General features: G+C 50.1%; 1 protein-coding gene across 2 annotated transcripts in view; it reads right to left on the minus strand.

Annotated features, from left to right (window-relative positions):
- Positions 1–4,260: 4,260 nt before the first annotated feature.
- SMYD2 (SET and MYND domain containing 2) overlaps positions 4,261–20,949 on the minus strand; it is a 46,298-nt gene continuing 29,609 nt past the window's right edge. For both annotated transcript variants that reach the window (XM_083175175.1, XM_083175176.1), the window contains exons 9-12: positions 12,349–12,469; positions 10,250–10,424; positions 9,373–9,481; positions 4,261–5,102 (exon numbers count right to left, since the gene is read on the minus strand). In XM_083175175.1, coding sequence (XP_083031301.1) covers positions 5,025–5,102; positions 9,373–9,481; positions 10,250–10,424; positions 12,349–12,469 — 483 coding nt within the window. In that variant the 3' untranslated portion in view covers positions 4,261–5,024. The remainder of the gene's footprint in view (positions 5,103–9,372; positions 9,482–10,249; positions 10,425–12,348; positions 12,470–20,949) is intronic.

Genomic DNA, 20,949 nt, shown 5'->3' on the forward strand with positions numbered 1-20,949 from the left:
TTATTATTTAGTTGTTCTATAACTTAACCCGAATCCCCAGCTCTCAGAGGCTTGCCAACTTTTAAATATTATTAATGATAAATATTATAATTTGTGGGTGTTTTCCCAGGCTGTGAGCCTTCCTGGGCCTTTCCCTAGACTGTGAGCCCTCCCTGGCCTGTTGCCCTGGACTGCGAGCCCTTACCCTAGACTGCGAGCCCTCCCGGGCCTGTTGCCCCGGACTGCGAGCCCTCCCGGGCCTGTTGCCCCGGACTGCAAGCCCTTCCGGGCCTGTTGCCCCGGACTGCGAGCCCTCCCTGGCCTGTTGCCCCAGACTGCGAGCTCTTTCCCTAGACAGTGAGTCCTCTCAGGCTTGTTGCCTCGGACTGCGAGCCCTTCCGGGCCTGTAGCTCCGGACTGCGAGCCCTTCCGGGCCTGTTGCTCCGGACTGCGAGCCCTTCCGGGCCTGTTGCCCCAGACTGCGAGCCCTCCCGGGCCTGTTGCCCCGGACTGCGAGCCCTCCCGGGCCTGTTGCCCCAGACTGGCGCCTCCTGGAAGCGTTTCCTCAGACTGGCATCTCCTGGGTTAAGATACCTGGAACCTGCACTTAATAGTGAGTGTTGCTTTAGACTAGTAAATTCAATGCCAACAATTGTGAATTATTTTCCAATGCTGTCTGATGGAGCTATTTAATTGTTCCACCGATTGGGGGTGCGTTCCTTATTGCGGCTGTGACTTCTTCTGGCACCCTGCTCGAGGTGGCGAGTTTGAATCTGCAAAAAGTGGATGCCCAAAACCAGCGCGTCTAGTAGTTTAGATGGGGTTGGCCGCTTTGCACAGCTAAAGCGGGTGCATTTGGGTGTGAAAAGTACAAACAATTGAATATCACACCATTTGCAGGGGCAGGATATCGTGTAAACAAACATTTGCATTGCCTCCACCTCCCAAAAGTGCGCTCGGCTACAAATTGAAATATTTTACATTAGTAGTAATAGGGCTGGGTAGATGGCGCGGCGGCTAGCATTGCTGATCCACTTTCAGGAGGTAATTTCCCATTATGAAATAATCTGTGTGAACGTTACATATTCTTTCTGTTTGAGAGGGTCCCCCTATGTGCTCCTCCCCCTAATCTAAAATATATTGGTAGGTTACTTGGCTTCTACAGACACAAAGGGAGAAATTTACTGAGATTCGATCCGCATCACGAATGGGTACAACCGGGCTGGGTCGTAATCAGCCCGAAAATACAACCTGAGAATTCATTAAATTTTATTAAGCTGCCGAATTCTCAGGATCCATATTTCAGATAAAGTCATTCAAATACGGACAAGCATGAAGCCTGCATGGATCAGCTTCTCTGTGTAATAAATAGAGAAATCATTTTAAAAAAACAGAGTGGAGCGCCCCCACCAGTTTAACTCTTGGACTGGTCCTAGTTGCAGAAATACAGGGGACAAACTGATTAGGAGTCACCTCTATTTTTATAACCAGCACCAGCCAAGTTCCCCTGGCCAGTCAGTCCAGGCAGGGTTCCTGGGGGAGTGTAAGCCACCTCCAATAAAGAAGCACCCCCTGGGCGGTAGGCGCCGGGCTGATAAATGCTATGAGTTAAACAAAAAATGAATGGGTTTTGTAGTAGAACTACAAGAGCCAGCAAGTCTCCCCCACATGCTGGGACTTGGAGTACCATAAGTCCCAGCATGCAGGGCATTAATGGTCCTGCTGGTACTTATAGTTCCACTACAGAACTAATACCCAAAGAACTGATCCACACACATAATAAAGTATAATTTTATTACACACTCCATACATACTGTACATGCTCACATATCTTAATCCTATTGATCCCGTTATCTTCTTCAGTAGAATCCATAGGGTACCTGTGGAAAAATATACTCACCATCCCTCCATCGTAGATCCCATCCTCTTCAGTCCATGTTGGCATCTACGGAGTTAAAAAACAAAAACCCAAACATTCGGACCAGTGGACTGAGGAGCCAAACAAACTTGCGGCTCCTCCCCGAGAATAAGGGAAGCATCACTGGGGCTTTCCCGCAGCCTAGCAGGAGCGGGCTGTGCGCAGCTCAATAGATGCACAGGTCATGAATTTAACATTGGCGTCTATGGCCGGCTCCCACCATAGAAGACTACTGTATGTTAAGGTTTTAGCATGGGTGTCTATGGTGAGAACCGGCAACTCCGTTTGATCGCAAAGTCAATTGAGGTCAAGTTTGTGGTCCACCATAGACGCCTATGTTAAAATTCGGGTTTTGTATGTGTGTCCCTGTAAGTGAGTGCTCCCACTACACCAGGGTGGACACAGCAGCCATTCTTCATATACCAATGGAAGAAAACTGGGACCTAATTTTCCCTCATTTTACCCAAAACGTGCTCCTTATGCTGTGGGAATCCCTGAGGCAGAAGTTCCCAAACTAACAGTGCAGGTTTTAAGGATAGCTGTGTATGTGCAGATGGTTAAATCAGACTGAAGTATTAATTAAGTCACTGGTGCACATGCACAGATATCCTTAAAGACTGGACTGGCGAACACCCCAACATCTTGTGGAAAGCGGTTATAACTCCATAGTGCAGTAGCCCAGTGGTCAGGGAACTCGGTCCTCATTACCCCACACAGTGCATGTTTTGCTGGTAACCCAGCAGGTGCACAGGTGTACTAATTACTCACAGACACATGTTAAAAGGTCCGCGGTTTGAGTTAATTATTTCACTTGTGATTCTGTGAGGAGACCTGCAAAACATGCACTGCGTGGGGTAATGAGGACCGAGTTCCCTGACCACTGCAGTAGACATATATGTACAGGGTCATTGTAGTCCCATTTGGTGTGATGGTTAGGTGCCTAGATACATTTGTCCTTAGGGTACGGCTGCCTTTTCCATAATCTGGATATCCATTGTCATCTTCACTATACACAGCTGATCTGCCTATTGCCACAACATCTCTTCTAGCCGCCCAGGAAAGGTCACAATGAACTAATATTTGCCAAGTCTCTGCCACTAGCACCTGCTGTCTGCATATCCTGGGAATCCTTACTGAACGCCCTGCTTGAGCGGTGCACGGAGAAGCCACTTCTTACCGTTTAGGATTACTTTAAATTTCCAGTGGGTTAGGACACATACCCCAAATCCGGTAAATAGCACCCCTATGCCTTAAACCAGTGGTTCCCAAACTTTTTGGCATCACGACACACTAGATTATCAAAATATTTTTCAAGGCACCCCTACCAAGAGTTTCAGAAAAAAATATTAAATTAAATAAGTTGTGTTTATTTGTCATCCTTAGGTCCTGTTATGTGGTGTGGGACAGAATTCACTTCTGTTTATCCACGTATTTAAAGACTGGAAGCCACAAGCACCGATTTAGCCTATTACATTGACCATAAATAATCTTTTCTGGACAACCAAACCGAGGCACCCCAGGGAGCTTAGGCGCACAGTTTGGGAATCACTGCTTTAACCCAAACAGCTAAAGCAACCCTACTGCCCTAATCTGCATGGGTCAAATTTGCCATCACATTCTGTTGCTGCTTTCTAAAGGCAGATGGTAGAAGATATATTAGAGCTCAGGGGGGTAGCTGAAGCCTCTCTGCTCAATGCACCTTATGCTATGGTACTTTGGTTGTCCAGGGTAGGCACATGCTGTGTAAATACTTTATAAAATCCAGTAAAAACAAACAACAAAATGGTAATTTATCCCGTGACTGATCAAGGGTCAAAAACCGAACATTCTGTCGTGTGCCGGAACATTTACAGAAAACACAACCTCGATATTCGGCCCTATAAAACGCTAATCCAGAGGTTCTCAAACGCGGGACTCCAGTCATTCAAACAGTCCAGATTTTAAGTATATCCATGCTTTGCCACAGGTGACTTAATCAGTGTCTTAGTCAATATGATTTAACCATCTGTGCTGAGCCATGGATATACCTATAACTTGGACTGTTGGGTACCTTAAGGATTAGGTTTGGAAACCTCTGCACTAACCGTTCATACCATAAACACTCAATAATGGTCATTATCTTACTCCCATAATGCTCTGCGGAGTCCCGGGCCCTCTGCAGCGCGCTCTGTCCCTCAGCCTGTGAGGTGTCCTCTGTTATGTAGCATTGCATTTGATGTTTCTCGTTATATAGCAGAGTGTCAGAGCGTTGTATGCGTCATTGTGTAACAGCGCCTGGATTGGGCCGTAGCAGGACAGCACACGCTATATATAAATACATTACACCCTTGTGCACACAACAAAAACCACCCAAACACTCGTAATACACAAGTACTATTCTTTACTCCGCATCACATTCCAATGTACCTCATTCAGCTTCATGATCCCTCAATAAAAACAACAGAAAAACACATTTTACATTTCAGAGCGAGAAAGTGATTTGCAGTAGAACTCGGGGGCAAACTTTGGTTAGTTTAGAACTTTAAGTGACAGCTTTGAAAAAATAGGGGGGAAAAAAAGTGAAGCCGTTTTTTTTTTTTAAAGAAGAAATTGGGGGGGATGCATTTGGAAGGGAGAGCGGCGGTGGCGGGGAGGGTATTACATTTACACAACAAGCAGAACTCTTACTAAATTCTTTGCAAATTAAAAAAATCACAACATAACATTCGGAGAGTAACGTGGAAATTGCGCTCGGAACCTTAGGTCATCGGAATAGTAAATTAGCTGAAAATTCATTCCTGCAGTTTCTATTTTCGTTTTTTGCCACATTGGGCTTCTGTAAAATTAAGCCCTTGTACATGCTACAGCCACTAGAGGCCAATTCACATTCGGACAGTCGTTCAAAGAGTGCCCCCTAGTGGAATTTGAAGACATGTACAGCATGTGCTTTGGCCCCTTTGAGTCAATGGAAAAACAGAAAAACCCCTGAGCACTATGGGAGACTGCAAATGTCGTACAAGCCAAGACAGGACACAGAGAGGGATGAGGCATCCGTGGGGTAAAGCAGCTTTGTGTGTCGAGCAGTTCCACACAGACATAAACATTTGCATTCCTGACAGACATAAATAGAGTTGCATAGTCCCGCGTGTCACTGCTCCACCTCCTTCTTGATTTCCGCTATGTACGGGTGATCGGCGCCGTGCGCGATCTCCATTATAGTGATGGCCTGGTAGGGGACAGAGACAGACATGTCACGTTACATATAGATCCTGTCAGGTGCAAACGCTGCACAATCGCCAATAAGCGCCTTCATCAACTGCCAAATGTGGCCCCAAAATGCCCTAGATCAGGCATGTCCAAACTGTGGCCCTCCAGCTGTTGTGAAGCTACACATCCCAGCATGCCTTGCCATAGTTTTAGCATTCCTTAATAGCAAAACTGTGGTAAGGCATGACGGGACGTGTAGTTTCACAACAGCTGGAGGGCCACAGGTTGAAGACCTGTGCCCTAGATCCTTAATGGCTAACCTTGACACTCCAGCTGTTGTTGAACTACACATCCCAGCATGCCATGCTTCAGATTTAGCATGGCCAAATAGCAAAACTCATGCTGGGATATGTAGTTCAACAACAGCTGGAGTGTCAAGGTTAGTCATCAAGGCCCTAGATCATCCTAGACCAGTGGTTCTCAATTTAGGTCCTCAGTGCATGTTTTCCAGGTCTCCACACAGAATCACAGGTGAAATAATTAGCTCCACCTGTGATCTATTAAAATGTGTCAGTGAATAATCTGTGCACCTGCCAGGTGACCTGGAAAATGTGCACTGTTGGGGGGTCCTGAGAACCACTGTCCTAGACCGGTCCCCCAAATTCCAGATCCGCATAAGGGTCTCTGTAAAATGAATCAGAGCCTGTGACCCAATGAATGTGAGTATAAACAAGGAATAACAACCGCTCCCACTATCCATTCCCGTGACTTCCTTTACCCTCTAGGTATCCACAAGTTACCCCAGAACTGGTACGGGTGTGAGCAGGGCCCTCTTACCTCTCTCTCTCTCTTAACCTCTAGGTATCCACAAGTTACTCCAGAACCGGTACGGGTGTGAGCAGGGCCCTCTTACCTCTCTCTCACTTACCCTCTAGGTATCCACAAGTTACTCCAGAACCGGTACGGGTGTGAGCAGGGCCCTTTTACCTCTCTCTCACTTACCCTCTATGTATCCACAAGTTACCCCAGAACCGGTACGGGTGTGAGCAGGGCCCTCTTACCTCTCTATCTCTCTTACCCTCTAGGTATCCACAAGTTACCCCAGAACCGGTACGGGTGTGAGCAGGGCCCTCTTACCTCTCTATCTCTCTTACCCTCTAGGTATCCACAAGTTACCCCAGAACCGGTACGGGTGTGAGCAGGGCCCTCTTACCTCTCTATCTCTCTTACCCTCTAGGTATCCACAAGTTACCCCAGAACCGGTACGGGTGTGAGCAGGGCCCTCTTACCTCTCTCTCACTTACCCTCTAGGTATCCACAAGTTACCCCAGAACCGGTACGGGTGTGAGCAGGGCCCTCTTACCTCTCTCTCACTTACCCTCTAGGTATCCACAAGTTACCCCAGAACCGGTACGGGTGTGAGCAGGGCCCTCTTACCTCTCTATCTCTCTTACCCTCTAGGTATCCACAAGTTACCCCAGAACCGGTACGGGTGTGAGCAGGGCCCTCTTACCTCTCTATCTCTTTTACCCTCTAGGTATCCACAAGTTACCCCAGAACCGGTACGGGTGTGAGCAGGGCCCTCTTACCTCTCTATCTCTTTTACCCTCTAGGTATCCACAAGTTACCCCAGAACCGGTACGGGTGTGAGCAGGGCCCTCTTACCTCTCTATCTCTCTTACCCTCTAGGTATCCACAAGTTACCCCAGAACCGGTACGGGTGTGAGCAGGGCCCTCTTACCTCTCTATCTCTCTTACCCTCTAGGTATCCACAAGTTACCCCAGAACCGGTACGGGTGTGAGCAGGGCCCTCTTACCTCTCTATCTCTCTTACCCTCTAGGTATCCACAAGTTACCCCAGAACCGGTACGGGTGTGAGCAGGGCCCTCTTACCTCTCTATCTCTCTTACCCTCTAGGTATCCACAAGTTACCCCAGAACCGGTACGGGTGTGAGCAGGGCCCTCTTACCTCTCTCTCACTTACCCTCTAGGTATCCACAAGTTACCCCAGAACCGGTACGGGTGTGAGCAGGGCCCTCTTACCTCTCTATCTCTCTTACCCTCTAGGTATCCACAAGTTACCCCAGAACCGGTACGGGTGTGAGCAGGGCCCTCTTACCTCTCTATCTCTTTTACCCTCTAGGTATCCACAAGTTACCCCAGAACCGGTACGGGTGTGAGCAGGGCCCTCTTACCTCTCTATCTCTTTTACCCTCTAGGTATCCACAAGTTACCCCAGAACCGGTACGGGTGTGAGCAGGGCCCTCTTACCTCTCTATCTCTCTTACCCTCTAGGTATCCACAAGTTACCCCAGAACCGGTACGGGTGTGAGCAGGGCCCTCTTACCTCTCTATCTCTCTTACCCTCTAGGTATCCACAAGTTACCCCAGAACCGGTACGGGTGTGAGCAGGGCCCTCTTACCTCTCTATCTCTCTTACCCTCTAGGTATCCACAAGTTACCCCAGAACCGGTACGGGTGTGAGCAGGGCCCTCTTACCTCTCTATCTCTCTTACCCTCTAGGTATCCACAAGTTACCCCAGAACCGGTACGGGTGTGAGCAGGGCCCTCTTACCTCTCTCTCACTTACCCTCTAGGTATCCACAAGTTACCCCAGAACCGGTACGGGTGTGAGCAGGGCCCTCTTACCTCTCTATCTCTCTTACCCTCTAGGTATCCACAAGTTACCCCAGAACCGGTACGGGTGTGAGCAGGGCCCTCTTACCTCTCTATCTCTTTTACCCTCTAGGTATCCACAAGTTACCCCAGAACCGGTACGGGTGTGAGCAGGGCCCTCTTACCTCTCTATCTCTTTTACCCTCTAGGTATCCACAAGTTACCCCAGAACCGGTACGGGTGTGAGCAGGGCCCTCTTACCTCTCTATCTCTCTTACCCTCTAGGTATCCACAAGTTACCCCAGAACCGGTACGGGTGTGAGCAGGGCCCTCTTACCTCTCTATCTCTCTTACCCTCTAGGTATCCACAAGTTACCCCAGAACCGGTACGGGTGTGAGCAGGGCCCTCTTACCTCTCTATCTCTCTTACCCTCTAGGTATCCACAAGTTACCCCAGAACCGGTACGGGTGTGAGCAGGGCCCTCTTACCTCTCTCTCACTTACCCTCTAGGTATCCACAAGTTACCCCAGAACCGGTACGGGTGTGAGCAGGGCCCTCTTACCTCTCTATCTCTTTTACCCTCTAGGTATCCACAAGTTACCCCAGAACCGGTACGGGTGTGAGCAGGGCCCTCTTACCTCTCTATCTCTCTTACCCTCTAGGTATCCACAAGTTACCCCAGAACTGGTACGGGTGTGAGCAGGGCCCTCTTACCTCTCTCTCACTTACCCTCTAGGTATCCACAAGTTACCCCAGAACCGGTACGGGTGTGAGCAGGGCCTTCTTACTTCCCTGTCCTTTATTCTGTTTTATTGGATGCCGGACGGCTCCCCGACAGTCGGGATTCCGACAGTCATTCCTCAGACGTCGGAATCCCGACTGCTCCCTCGTGGGGGTCCATGACCCCCATAGAGGGAGAATAAAATAGGTGGCGAGCACAGCGAGCCCGCAAGGGGCTTTACTGCGCTCCCCACGCTGTGCAGTCGGGATTCTGACGTCTGAGCAATGAATGTCGGAATCCCGACTGTCGGGGAAATATACCACACCCGTTTTATTACTATTCTGTTCCCAATTGTAAATCACAACATAATTATCTGGCTCTATATCAGACAGGTCTGGCCAACCTGTTGCTTTCTAGCTGTTGTGAAACTACAAGTCCCAGCATGCCTTACCAGTTTTGCTACTAGGGAATGCTAAACCTGTGGCAATGCATGCTGGGATGTGTAGTTTTACAACAGCTGCAGAGCCACAGGTTGGCCAGGACTGATATACTGTGTGATATAAGTGTGAAAATAAATCCACACTTGGGCCACTGGGTAGAATCATGCCCACAGGGTATGACTGTAGTGTGGGCACGCTGTTGGACTGTCACTGGGATGAATTCACCATGGTTATATGGGCATTGTGACAGATTCTGATTTGGGAACAAGTAACGGAGAACCTGGGAAACACAATGCTGCACTGCAGGCGGGGCAGATGTAACATATGCAGAGAGTTGGGTGGGGGGTGGCCAAATTGTAATTTAAGTGTAAGAATAAAGCTGTAGGCTACATGCAGAAGCAGTCAGTATTTACGCTGCACAGAAATCCTATACATGTATTTGTCCCCCCCCCCCGTACAGGATCACCACCGCATGCGCCCGGACTATAGAGTCTGCCCATGGGTCACCTACCTTCTTCAGGGCCTTTGTCCCGGGCGTCTTCTTCTCCAGGCCCATGTAAAGTCTCCCAAGTTTCAGCCACATGGAGGCCACATTCAGAGAGTACAGAGGGTAGTGCTTACTGCGGGACAGGACAGGGAACGTCATCAGAGAGCAAGAACTGTGCGTGTTGCCCATAGCAACCAGGGTCTAACACTCCCTAATCTAGTTCTAATACATGCTACAAAATGACAACTAGAATTTGATTGGCCGCTCTGGGCCACACCACCTGGGCCACACATTAACACAACAAAAAGTGAAAAAAAAAACCTCATGTCGACATTTTCTCACGGTCAACCTTGTGAATGTCGATAATGTTGACCCAATATACCACACCTAGAAGAATGTTCCACTCGTAAAAGATTCCCAATTTCATTGTAAAGTAGCCCAGGTACCACTGTCATAGACATCGGATGCCAAGGGGGGGATTCCAATTCCACCATGCACAACGCTGACGGGGAAAGCCATCTGGAGACCACCGGTGACGTATCTCTGAGATCCCCCCTATTCACTTCCACTCTTACCCAAAGCGTCACCCGTCCCACGGACCCAGCTAACAGATACCTTGCTGAATCATTTATCACATATTGGGGCAGATGTATTAAGCCTTGACAAGAGATAAATGCAAGTGTGATAAGGAGAGATAACCGTCCAGCCAATCACCTGCTAACTGACATGTTACAGCCTGTGTTTGAAAAAAGTCAGTAAGGAGCTGATTGGCTGGACGTTTATCTCTCTTTATCACCCCTGTATTTATCTCTTGTTAAGGCTTAATACATCTGCCCCATTATTATAATCTTCTTCATGGTTGAACACAAGATGGCGGCATCTGCACAATTACGCGGCTTACCTGTACGGTTTGATGATCTTTTCCCCGTACTTTAAGGCTCCGTCCCAGTCCTGCATGTAGAGGCAGACGCCCATCGCCTGGTACATCATGTGTAACATATAGACATTGTTGTCGCTGAACACCGTCCCCATCTTATCCATGCTCAGCTCGCACATCTCCAGGAGCTCGCTGGGCGGTGCGACAGTTAAGGCGAAACACGCGTTACCCGGCTGAGGCGGAAACGTGAGGGGGGGGGGGGGGGATTCTGCAGCATGGATCCTGGTAGGGATGTCCTCTGTCACCCTACATGTACAGACGACAGATGATGTAAGCTAACAACCCGTGGTAGCGTCATTATTACACACCGGATGTTATGCACAAAAATGTTGTTACCGTATGTTATCGCGCATATCCTCTAGTGTGTACGCACCTTGAATGATGACGATTGTGGTGTCTGTGCCCTTGATGGCTAACCTTGACACTCCAGATTTTTTTAAACTACACATCCCAGCATGCTCTGCTTCAGTTTTGCTATTTTGGACATGCTAGATCTGATGCAGAGCATGCTGGGATGTGTAGTTCAACAACAGCTTGAGTGTCAAGGTTAGCCATCAAGGGCCTATGCTGTGGGAAATTAGAGTGTAAACTACACTGGGGCAGGGATTAATGTAATCTTATAAATATTCACTGTACAGCACTGAACTATATATATATATATATATATATATATTAGTATCAGCATAAATATAAAGCCAAAAGGTCTTCAAGGGTAATTCCATTAATGGTTGTTTATGAATGAAGTAATGTAATAACTGTACTTGAAAATGCAGTACGTGAAATGGGTCTTCTGCCTGAAATCATTGATATCAACAGAGTATTTGAGTTTTCAACCAATCACTTTATAGGTTGTGGATAACGGACCTTCTTCAGTATCTAACTCCCCATTTATTACCCTATGACCATTAGTAAACCACAGACCTTTCTGAGCAACAAGGTTTCAGAGTTTTCAGCAGACGATTTCATGCAGAATTACTGATGGTTTTCTAAAGGTGCGATTTGGGCCGATTTCACCTGATTCTGACGGACCAGGCAGATATATCAGAGGTGTAGGACATCAGATCGGATCCTAGAGATCTTATGCGCAGCACATAGGATCCATCGGAATCAGGCCATCAGCGGCACATTGCGAGGGCTGTTTTGCACCAGCGATGTATCGCACCCAATTTCCCTTGAGCTCCCCCGGAGTTACATGCCGTAAATCACATGTAGAAAATGGCACACGAAGTCCCAGGGTGGACGGAGCCCGAGTCCGGGGGAGCTGGTGGGGCCGTTCAAAGGAGAACCGGTCCGACTTGTGCATCAGGCAGCACATTGGGGTTAATGATACATTACCAAATAGTAGGTGCCTGATTCAGAGGTGAATGCGACACCAACGTTTGCAGACGTAAAATTTCCGCATGCACATAAGTCACGTTGCGCACTAAAGTAAGCGGATTAGAACCTGCGGTCGCCGTGAGATGTCAGTCAGTGCGCATTTCTGGGCGGTAGAGGGGGAATGGCGCCGAATGCAGACAGCGACTGCAGTTTTGTTTGCAGTCATACAGGCTCCAGTGGAAGTAACACTGGCCATTATTCTGGTTCACACGCAACACTGCGAAATTCACAGTTACGTGTGGATAAAATGCCGCCCACCGATTGCGCATGCTGCAGATTGCGGACACCGACAGTGGTGGTATCATTACAGATCCTAGCGGCTGTGGCTTCGGCATGTTTTCACAGTACCGCTGCATACAAACACAAGGATACCAGTAGGGTCTGAAGGACTTCTAAGCATTTAAGGCGCCACCCCACAATGGTTTGTATGTACTCTCTGTATTCTTCCCTTGCCAACAGGGGAGTTTGTGGGTAAGGCTGCCACACACAATACCTATTAATATTCATACATAGGGGTCTGGATTGGATTGTGTAAAGATGGGTTTTGCATCCACCCCTGAATACCGTCCTACAAGGAATGTGAAGGTGAGTGGGGGAATACATCTAAGGTTAAGTCTCCCGTTACCCTCGTTAGCTGACGGCCCAGATCTCCATGTCATTATCAGTGCAACATACAGAAAGGATATTTTTGTAATGCTTCGCTCTCCGGAATTCCTCCACTACATTCCGGGCGTACCGGACCATGTCTCGCACGACCTGCGGACTGGGAGGATCCCCGAGTTTTCTAATCTCCATTTTTGCTGCATCCTGCAGAGAGGACGGAGGAAAAGGTCACTAAGTGGTCTGAGGTCATTTCACGCTCAGAACTGAAAATCTGATGACATCACAATACACAGAGCCTCAGAACCAAGATTTCTGGGGAGAGATTACATCATCAATCACTGAAATAATACCAGCATCTGGAAAATGTTTTGGAAACCATTCTGTAGACTTTTCAGGACCATTCACATTATACACCTGTGTAATGCCACTCAATGCCCCACCCTGCCGCAGAGTCCCATCACTACCATGTGTGTAAGGAAGACCCATCCGCACGCAGACCCATCCGCACGCAGACCCATCCGCACGCATTCCGCATTCCATGGTCACCAACCATCAAATGAATTCTCCTAAGTGGAATCTGACTTTTATTTGCGGCCGCCGGGACGAAGATGGCTGACATCCTGTGACATCAGCCGCCCACCTCCGGCACATATTGTCCCACCCACATTCCCATGGGAAAGCCCAGCGTTGTCATGGGGACGCTCATGAAATGCTGGGCGTTACCATTGGTGACACCCGACCCCGCCACCATCCGCCCCGATCCCTGCAAATGGCTCAGCAACTATGCAAGTCCCTGTTCACAGAGGAACATCGGAACGGGGCCAAATTCACCCCATTCCGAGGAGATTAGAATCACCCCCATATTCACATACAACAGCACTGAATATAATCTGCTCTGTAGGTGACAGTAAGGGAAAATGTAACAAAGCCGGTATAGGCCATGTGTGCGTATGTGTGAGGTGTAGCCGGTATAGGCCATGTGCGCGTGTGTGTGGTGTAGCCGGTATAGGCCATGTGCGTGTGTGTGTGGTGTAGCCGGTATAGGCCATGTGCGCGTGTGTGTGGTGTAGCCGGTATAGGCCATGTGCGCGTGTGTGTGGTGTAGCCGGTATAGGCCATGTGCGTGTGTGTGGTGTAGCCGGTATATGCCATGTGCGCGTGTGTGTGGTGTAGCCGGTATAGGCCATGTGCGCGTGTGTGGCGTAGCCGGTATATGCCATGTGCGCGTGTGTGGCGTAGCCGGTATATGCCATGTGCGCGTGTGTGGCGTAGCCGGTATATGCCATGTGCGCGTGTGTGGTGTAGCCGGTATAGGCCATGTGCGCGTGTGTGTGTGGTGTAGCCGGTATTTGCCATGTGCGTGTGTGTGTGGTGTAGCTGGTATAGGCCATGTGCGCGTGTGTGTGTGGTGTAGCTGGTATATGCCATGTGCGCGTGTGTGTGTGGTGTAGCTGGTATAGGCCATGTGCGCGCGTGTGTGTGGTGTAGCTGGTATATGCCATGTGCGCGTGTGTGTGTGGTGTAGCTGGTATAGGCCATGTGCGCGCGTGTGTGTGGTGTAGCTGGTATATGCCATGTGCGCGCGTGTGTGTGGTGTAGCTGGTATATGCCATGTGCGCGTGTGGTGTAGCCGGTATATGCCATGTGCGCGTGTGGTGTAGCCGGTATATGCCATGTGCGCGTGTGTGTGTGATGTAGCTGGTATATGCCATGTGCGCGTGTGATGTAGCTGGTATATGCCATGTGCGCGTGTGAGGTGTAGCCGGTATATGCCATGTGCGCGTGTGTGTGTGGTGTAGCCGGTATATGCCATGTGCGCGTGTGTGTGGTGTAGCCGGTATAGGCCATGTGCGCGTGTGTGTGGTGTAGCCGGTATAGGCCATGTGCGCGTGTGTGTGGTGTAGCCGGTATAGGCCATGTGCGCGTGTGTGTGGTGTAGCCGGTATAGGCCATGTGCGCGTGTGTGGCGTAGCCGGTATATGCCATGTGCGCGTGTGTGGCGTAGCCGGTATATGCCATGTGCGCGTGTGTGGTGTAGCCGGTATAGGCCATGTGCGCGTGTGTGTGTGGTGTAGTCGGTATAGGCCATGTGCGCGTGTGTGTGTGGTGTAGCCGGTATTTGCCATGTGCGTGTGTGTGTGGTGTAGCTGGTATATGCCATGTGCGCGTGTGTGTGTGGTGTAGCTGGTATATGCCATGTGCGCGTGTGTGTGTGGTGTAGCTGGTATAGGCCATGTGCGCGCGTGTGTGTGGTGTAGCTGGTATAGGCCATGTGCGCGCGTGTGTGTGGTGTAGCTGGTATATGCCATGTGCGCGTGTGTGTGTGGTGTAGCTGGTATATGCCATGTGCGTGTGTGTGTGGTGTAGCTGGTATATGCCATGTGCGCGTGTGTGTGTGGTGTAGCCGGTATTTGCCATGTGCGTGTGTGTGTGGTGTAGCTGGTATATGCCATGTGCGCGTGTGTGTGTGGTGTAGCTGGTATATGCCATGTGCGCGTGTGTGTGTGGTGTAGCTGGTATAGGCCATGTGCGCGCGTGTGTGTGGTGTAGCTGGTATATGCCATGTGCGCGTGTGTGTGTGGTGTAGCTGGTATAGGCCATGTGCGCGCGTGTGTGTGGTGTAGCTGGTATATGCCATGTGTGCGCGTGTGTGTGTTGTAGCCGGTATATGCCATGTGCTCGTGTGTGTGTGGTGTAGCCGGTATATGCCATGTGCGCGTGTGGTGTAGCCGGTATATGCCATGTGCGTGTGTGTGTGGTGTAGCTGGTATATGCCCTGTGCGCGTGTGTGTGTGATGTAGCTGGTATATGCCATGTGCGTGTGTGTGTGGTGTAGCCGGTATATGCCATGTGCGCGTGTGTGGTGTAGCTGGTATATGCCCTGTGCGCGTGTGTGTGTGATGTAGCTGGTATATGCCATGTGCGCGTGTGTGTAGTGTAGCCGGTATATGCCATGTGCGCGTGTGTGTTGTAGCTGGTATATGCCATGTGCGCGTGTGAGGTGTAGCTGGTATATGCCATGTGCGCGTGTGTGTGTGGTGTAGCTGGTATATGCCATGTGTGCGCGTGTGTGTGTTGTAGCTGGTATATGCCATGTGCGCGTGTGATGTAGCTGGTATATGCCATGTGCGCGTGTGGTGTAGCCGGTATATGCCATGTGTGTGGTGTAGCCGGTATATGCCATGTGCGTGTGTGTGTGGTGTAGCTGGTATATGCCATGTGCGCGTGTGTGGTGTAGCCGGTATATGCCATGTGCGCGTGTGTGTGTGATGTAGCTGGTATATGCCATGTGCGCGTGTGTGTTGTAGCTGGTATATGCCATGTGCGCGTGTGTGTGTGGTGTAGCTGGTATATGCCATGTGCGCGCGTGTGTGTGGTGTAGCTGGTATATGCCATGTGTGCGCGTGTGTGTGTTGTAGCTGGTATATGCCATGTGCGCGTGTGGTGTAGCCGGTATATGCCATGTGCGTGTGTGTGTGGTGTAGCCGGTATATGCCATGTGCGTGTGTGTGTGATGTAGCTGGTATATGCCATGTGCGCGTGTGTGTGTGATGTAGCTGGTATATGCCATGTGCGTGTGTGTGTTGTAGCTGGTATATGCCATGTGCGCGTGTGTGTGTGGTGTAGCCGGTATATGCCATGTGCGGTGTAGCTGGTATATGCCCTGTGCGCGTGTGTGTTGTAGCTGGTATATGCCATGTGCGCGTGTGTGTTGTAGCTGGTATATGCCATGTGCGTGTGTGTGTGATGTAGCTGGTATATGCCATGTGCGCGTGTGTGTGTGATGTAGCTGGTATATGCCATGTGCGCGTGTGTGTGTGGTGTAGCCGGTATATGCCATGTGCGGTGTAGCTGGTATATGCCATGTGCGCGTGTGTGTGATGTAGCTGGTATATGCCATGTGCGCGTGTGTGTGTGATGTAGCTGGTATATGCCATGTGCGCGTGTGTGTGTGGTGTAGCTGGTATATGCCATGTGCGCGTGTGTGTGTGATGTAGCTGGTATATGCCATGTGCGTGTGTGTGTGGTGTAGCTGGTATATGCCATGTGCGCGTGTGTGTGTGGTGTAGCTGGTATATGCCATGTGCGTGTGTGTGTTGTAGCTGGTATATGCCATGTGCGCGTGTGTGTGTGGTGTAGCCGGTATATGCCATGTGCGCGTGTGTGTGTGGTGTAGCCGGTATATGCCATGTGCGGTGTAGCTGGTATATGCCCTGTGCGCGTGTGTGTTGTAGCCGGTATATGCCATGTGCGCGTGTGTGTTGTAGCTGGTATATGCCATGTGCGTGTGTGTGTTGTAGCTGGTATATGCCATGTGCGCGTGTGTGTGTGATGTAGCTGGTATATGCCATGTGCGTGTGTGTGTTGTAGCTGGTATATGCCATGTGCGCGTGTGTGTGTGATGTAGCTGGTATATGCCATGTGCGCGTGTGTGTGTGATGTAGCTGGTATATGCCATGTGCGGTGTAGCTGGTATATGCCATGTGCGCGTGTGTGTGATGTAGCTGGTATATGCCATGTGCGCGTGTGTGTGTGATGTAGCTGGTATATGCCATGTGCGCGTGTGTGTGTGGTGTAGCCGGTATATGCCATGTGCGGTGTAGCTGGTATATGCCCTGTGCGCGTGTGTGTGATGTAGCTGGTATATGCCATGTGCGCGTGTGTGTGTGGTGTAGCCGGTATATGCCATGTGCGGTGTAGCTGGTATATGCCCTGTGCGCGTGTGTGTGATGTAGCTGGTATATGCCATGTGCGCGTGTGTGTGTGGTGTAGCCGGTATATGCCATGTGCGGTGTAGCTGGTATATGCCCTGTGCGCGTGTGTGTGATGTAGCTGGTATATGCCATGTGTGCGCGCGTGTGTGTGGTGTAGCTGGTAAATGCCATGTGCGCGTGTGAGGTGTAGCTGGTATATGCCATGTGCGCGTGTGTGTGTGGTGTAGCCGGTATATGCCATGTGCGCATGTGAGGTGTAGCTGGTATATGCCCTGTGCGCGTGTGTGTGGTGTAGCTGGTAGATGCCATGTGCGCGTGTGTGTGATGTAGCTGGTATATGCCATGTGTGCGCGCGCGTGTGTGTGAGGTGTAGCTGGTAAATGCCATGTGCGCGTGTGAGGTGTAGCTGGTAGATGCCATGTGCGCGTGTGAGGTGTAGCTGGTAGATGCCATGTGCGCGTGTGAGGTGTAGCTGGTAGATGCCATGTGCGCGTGTGAGGTGTAGCTGGTAGATGCCATGTGCGCGTGTGAGGTGTAGCTGGTAGATGCCATGTGCGCGTGTGAGGTGTAGCTGGTAGATGCCATGTGCGCGTGTGAGGTGTAGCTGGTAGATGCCATGTGCGCGCGGTGTTGCCGGTATAGGCTGTGTGTGTGTGTAGCTGGTATATGCCATGTGCGCGTGTGTGTGCGGTACAGCCGGTAGATGCCATGTGCGCGTGGTACAGCCGGTAGATGCCATGTGCGCGTGGTACAGCCGGTAGATGCCATGTGCGCGTGGTACAGCCGGTAGATGCCATGTGCGCGTGGTACAGCTGGTACATGCACCGTGCGTGTGGTACAGCTGGTATATGCCCCGTGCGCGTGGTACAGCTGGTATATGCCCCGTGCGCGTGGTACAGCTGGTATATGCCCCGTGCGTGTGGTACAGCTGGTAGATGTCATGTGAGTGGTATAGCTGGTAGATGCCATGTGCGCGCGGTGTTGCCGGTATAGGCTGTGTGTGTGTGTAGCTGGTATATGCCATGTGCGCGTGTGTGTGTGGTACAGCCGGTAGATGCCATGTGCGCGTGGTACAGCCGGTAGATGCCATGTGCGCGTGGTACAGCCGGTAGATGCCATGTGCGCGTGGTACAGCCGGTAGATGCCATGTGCGCGTGGTACAGCCGGTAGATGCCATGTGCGCGTGGTACAGCCGGTAGATGCCATGTGCGTGGTGTAGCTCACAGACGATGTCTCAATAGTCACTGCGCTTCCTAAAGGGCCGACCAGCGATCCTGTCCATCACAGTCCACACCTATTACAGGAGGTCTCACAATTACGGCTTTGTGTGAGATACACAATGGGTCTTATTCTAGTTCACTCTTAGAGGAAAATTCCTTCTCAGATGGACAAAACCATGTGCACTGCAGTGGGGCAGATGTAACAGGTGCAGAGAGAATTAGATTTTGGTGAGTTATTTTGTTTCTGTGCAGGGAAAATACTGACTGCTTTATTTTTACACTGCAATAAAGATCTCACTTTGAAGAAAAACCCCACCAAATCTAATTATCTCTGCACATGTTACACCTGCCTCCCCTGCAGTGCACATGGTTTTGTCCATTTGAGAAGGAATTTGCCTCTAAGGGCAGTATTCAATGAGAAAAGTTCTCCGTGTTTTGTGGAGAACTTGTGCTTTGTTCGCCTTGGACGGAGCATTTTGCTCTCCAAAAGCGAGCAACCCTATTCAATGTGAAATATTCTCCGTCTTTTTCTCCGTGTCTCTCCGTGTAGCAATTCTCCATCTTTTGATGGAGAGCTGGAATGTGAACTTTTAAACTAAAAGGTTTTTTTAAGAAATTTTGGTGTCAAAAAAATCGTTTTTTTTTTTCTGTGAAGGGGCATGTTATTTTTATTCATGTGCTTATAGCACATGAATATATATTTAATTGGTACTTATGTAGTATCTGGGCTGCCGATTTTTTGATTGTATGCCTTAAGTTAAGGCATACAATCAGATGCGATGCGATAACGCTTTGCATCGCATGCGACCATCGGATGCGATGACCCGATTTTTCCATAGGAATCAATGTTAAAATGGACTGAGTCCATTTTAACATGGAATTCAATGGGAAAAAGGGGTCCTTTTCATACCCCTACTATCCAAGTGGGCATGGAGTTGGATATAAACCTGTGGCGAGCGTAGCGAGCCACCGAGCCCGAAGCGTGGCGAGCGAAGCGAGCCCCGCGAGGGGACGGTATTCTGTGTCCGCTCGCCACGCTTCGGGCTCGGTGGCTCGCTACGCTCACCACAGGTTTATATCCAACTCCATGCCCACTTGGATAGTAGGGGTATTAAAAGGACCCCTTTTTTCCATTGAATTCCATGTTAAAATGGACTCAGTCCATTTTAACATTGATTCCTATGGAAAAATCGGGTCATCGCATCGCATCCGATGGTCGCATGCGATGCGATGTGCCCGATCCGACCCGATTTAGAAATCGGCAGCCCAGATACTACATAAGTACCATTTAATTTAAAAAAAAAATATTTTTTTAATTTTTTTTTTTACACAGTGCAGCCAGCAGGGGGCCGGAGCGCTCGAGCCGCTCATTACATATTCATATATTCACTGCACTTGATCGTTAGTATGCACGGGGGGCTGGCTATAGGGGGGGGCAGCCTGTGCTGCCTGGGTCCCGGAGAGCCCCCCTTCTCTCCACATTCCTCTGGAGCAGCCAGGGAGACTTTAATCTCTCTGGCTGCTTCCGGCTCCCTGAAAGCTCCCTGCTCCCTGCAGGGGTTAAGACTCTCCGCGAGTGGCGGAGAGCATCAGCCACATTGAATAGAGGGAGCAGGAGTGGCAAAGAGCCCTCCGGAACACGGAGAGTGCATGGAGAGCGAAATAAAACGCTCTCCATGCACGGAGAACTTTGACATTGAATACTGCCCTAAGAGTGAACTAGAATAAGGCCCAATATCCACAACCTACATGTGTGACACAGATTCCAGAAAGTGGAATTAGATTACCCAATGTCTGCCCAGGCTGGTTATAGAACATGGATCAGATCTGGAGTGTGCTGTGTGTGTACATACCGGGTACCTCTGGAAATGACGGTATTATGCGCACAGCGTACAGGACTGTCCTATGTGTACATACCGGGTACCTCTGGAAATGACGGTATTTTGCGCACAGGACTGTCCCGTGTGTGTACATACCGGGTACCTCTGGAAATGACAGTATTTTGCGCACAGCGTACAGGACTGTCCTGTGTGTGTACATACCGGGTACCTCTGGAAATGACGGTATTATGCGCACAGCGTACAGGACTGTCCTGTGTGTGTACATACCGGGTACCTCTGGAAATGACGGTATTATGCGCACAGCGTACAGGACTGTCCTGTGTGTGTACATACCGGGTACCTCTGGAAATGACGGTATTATGCGCACAGCGTACAGGACTGTCCCGTGTGTGTACATACCGGGTACCTCTGGAAATGACGGAATTATGCGCACAGCGTACAGGACTGTCCCGTGTGTGTACATACCGGGTACCTCTGGAAATGACGGTATTATGCGCACAGCGTACAGGACTGTCCCGTGTGTGTACATACCGGGTACCTCTGGAAATGACGGTATTATGCGCACAGCGTACAGGACTGTGTGTGTACATACCGGGTACCTCTGGAAATGACGGTATTATGCGCACAGCGTACAGGACTGTGTGTGTACATACCGGGTACCTCTGGAAATGACTGTATTATGCGCACAGCGTACAGGACTGTCCCGTGTGTGTACATACCGGGTACCTCTGGAAATGACGGTATTATGCGCACAGCGTACAGGACTGTCCTGTGTGTGTACATACCGGGTACCTCTGGAAATGACGGTATTATGCGCATAGTGTACAGGACTGTCCCGTGTGTGTACATACCGGGTACCTCTGGAAATGACGGTATTATGCGCACAGCGTACAGGACTGTCCTGTGTG

Source organism: Crinia signifera, chromosome 3 (genome assembly GCF_055691185.1).
Source record: "Crinia signifera chromosome 3, ASM5569118v1, whole genome shotgun sequence".
Classification (NCBI taxonomy): domain Eukaryota; kingdom Metazoa; phylum Chordata; class Amphibia; order Anura; family Myobatrachidae; genus Crinia; species Crinia signifera.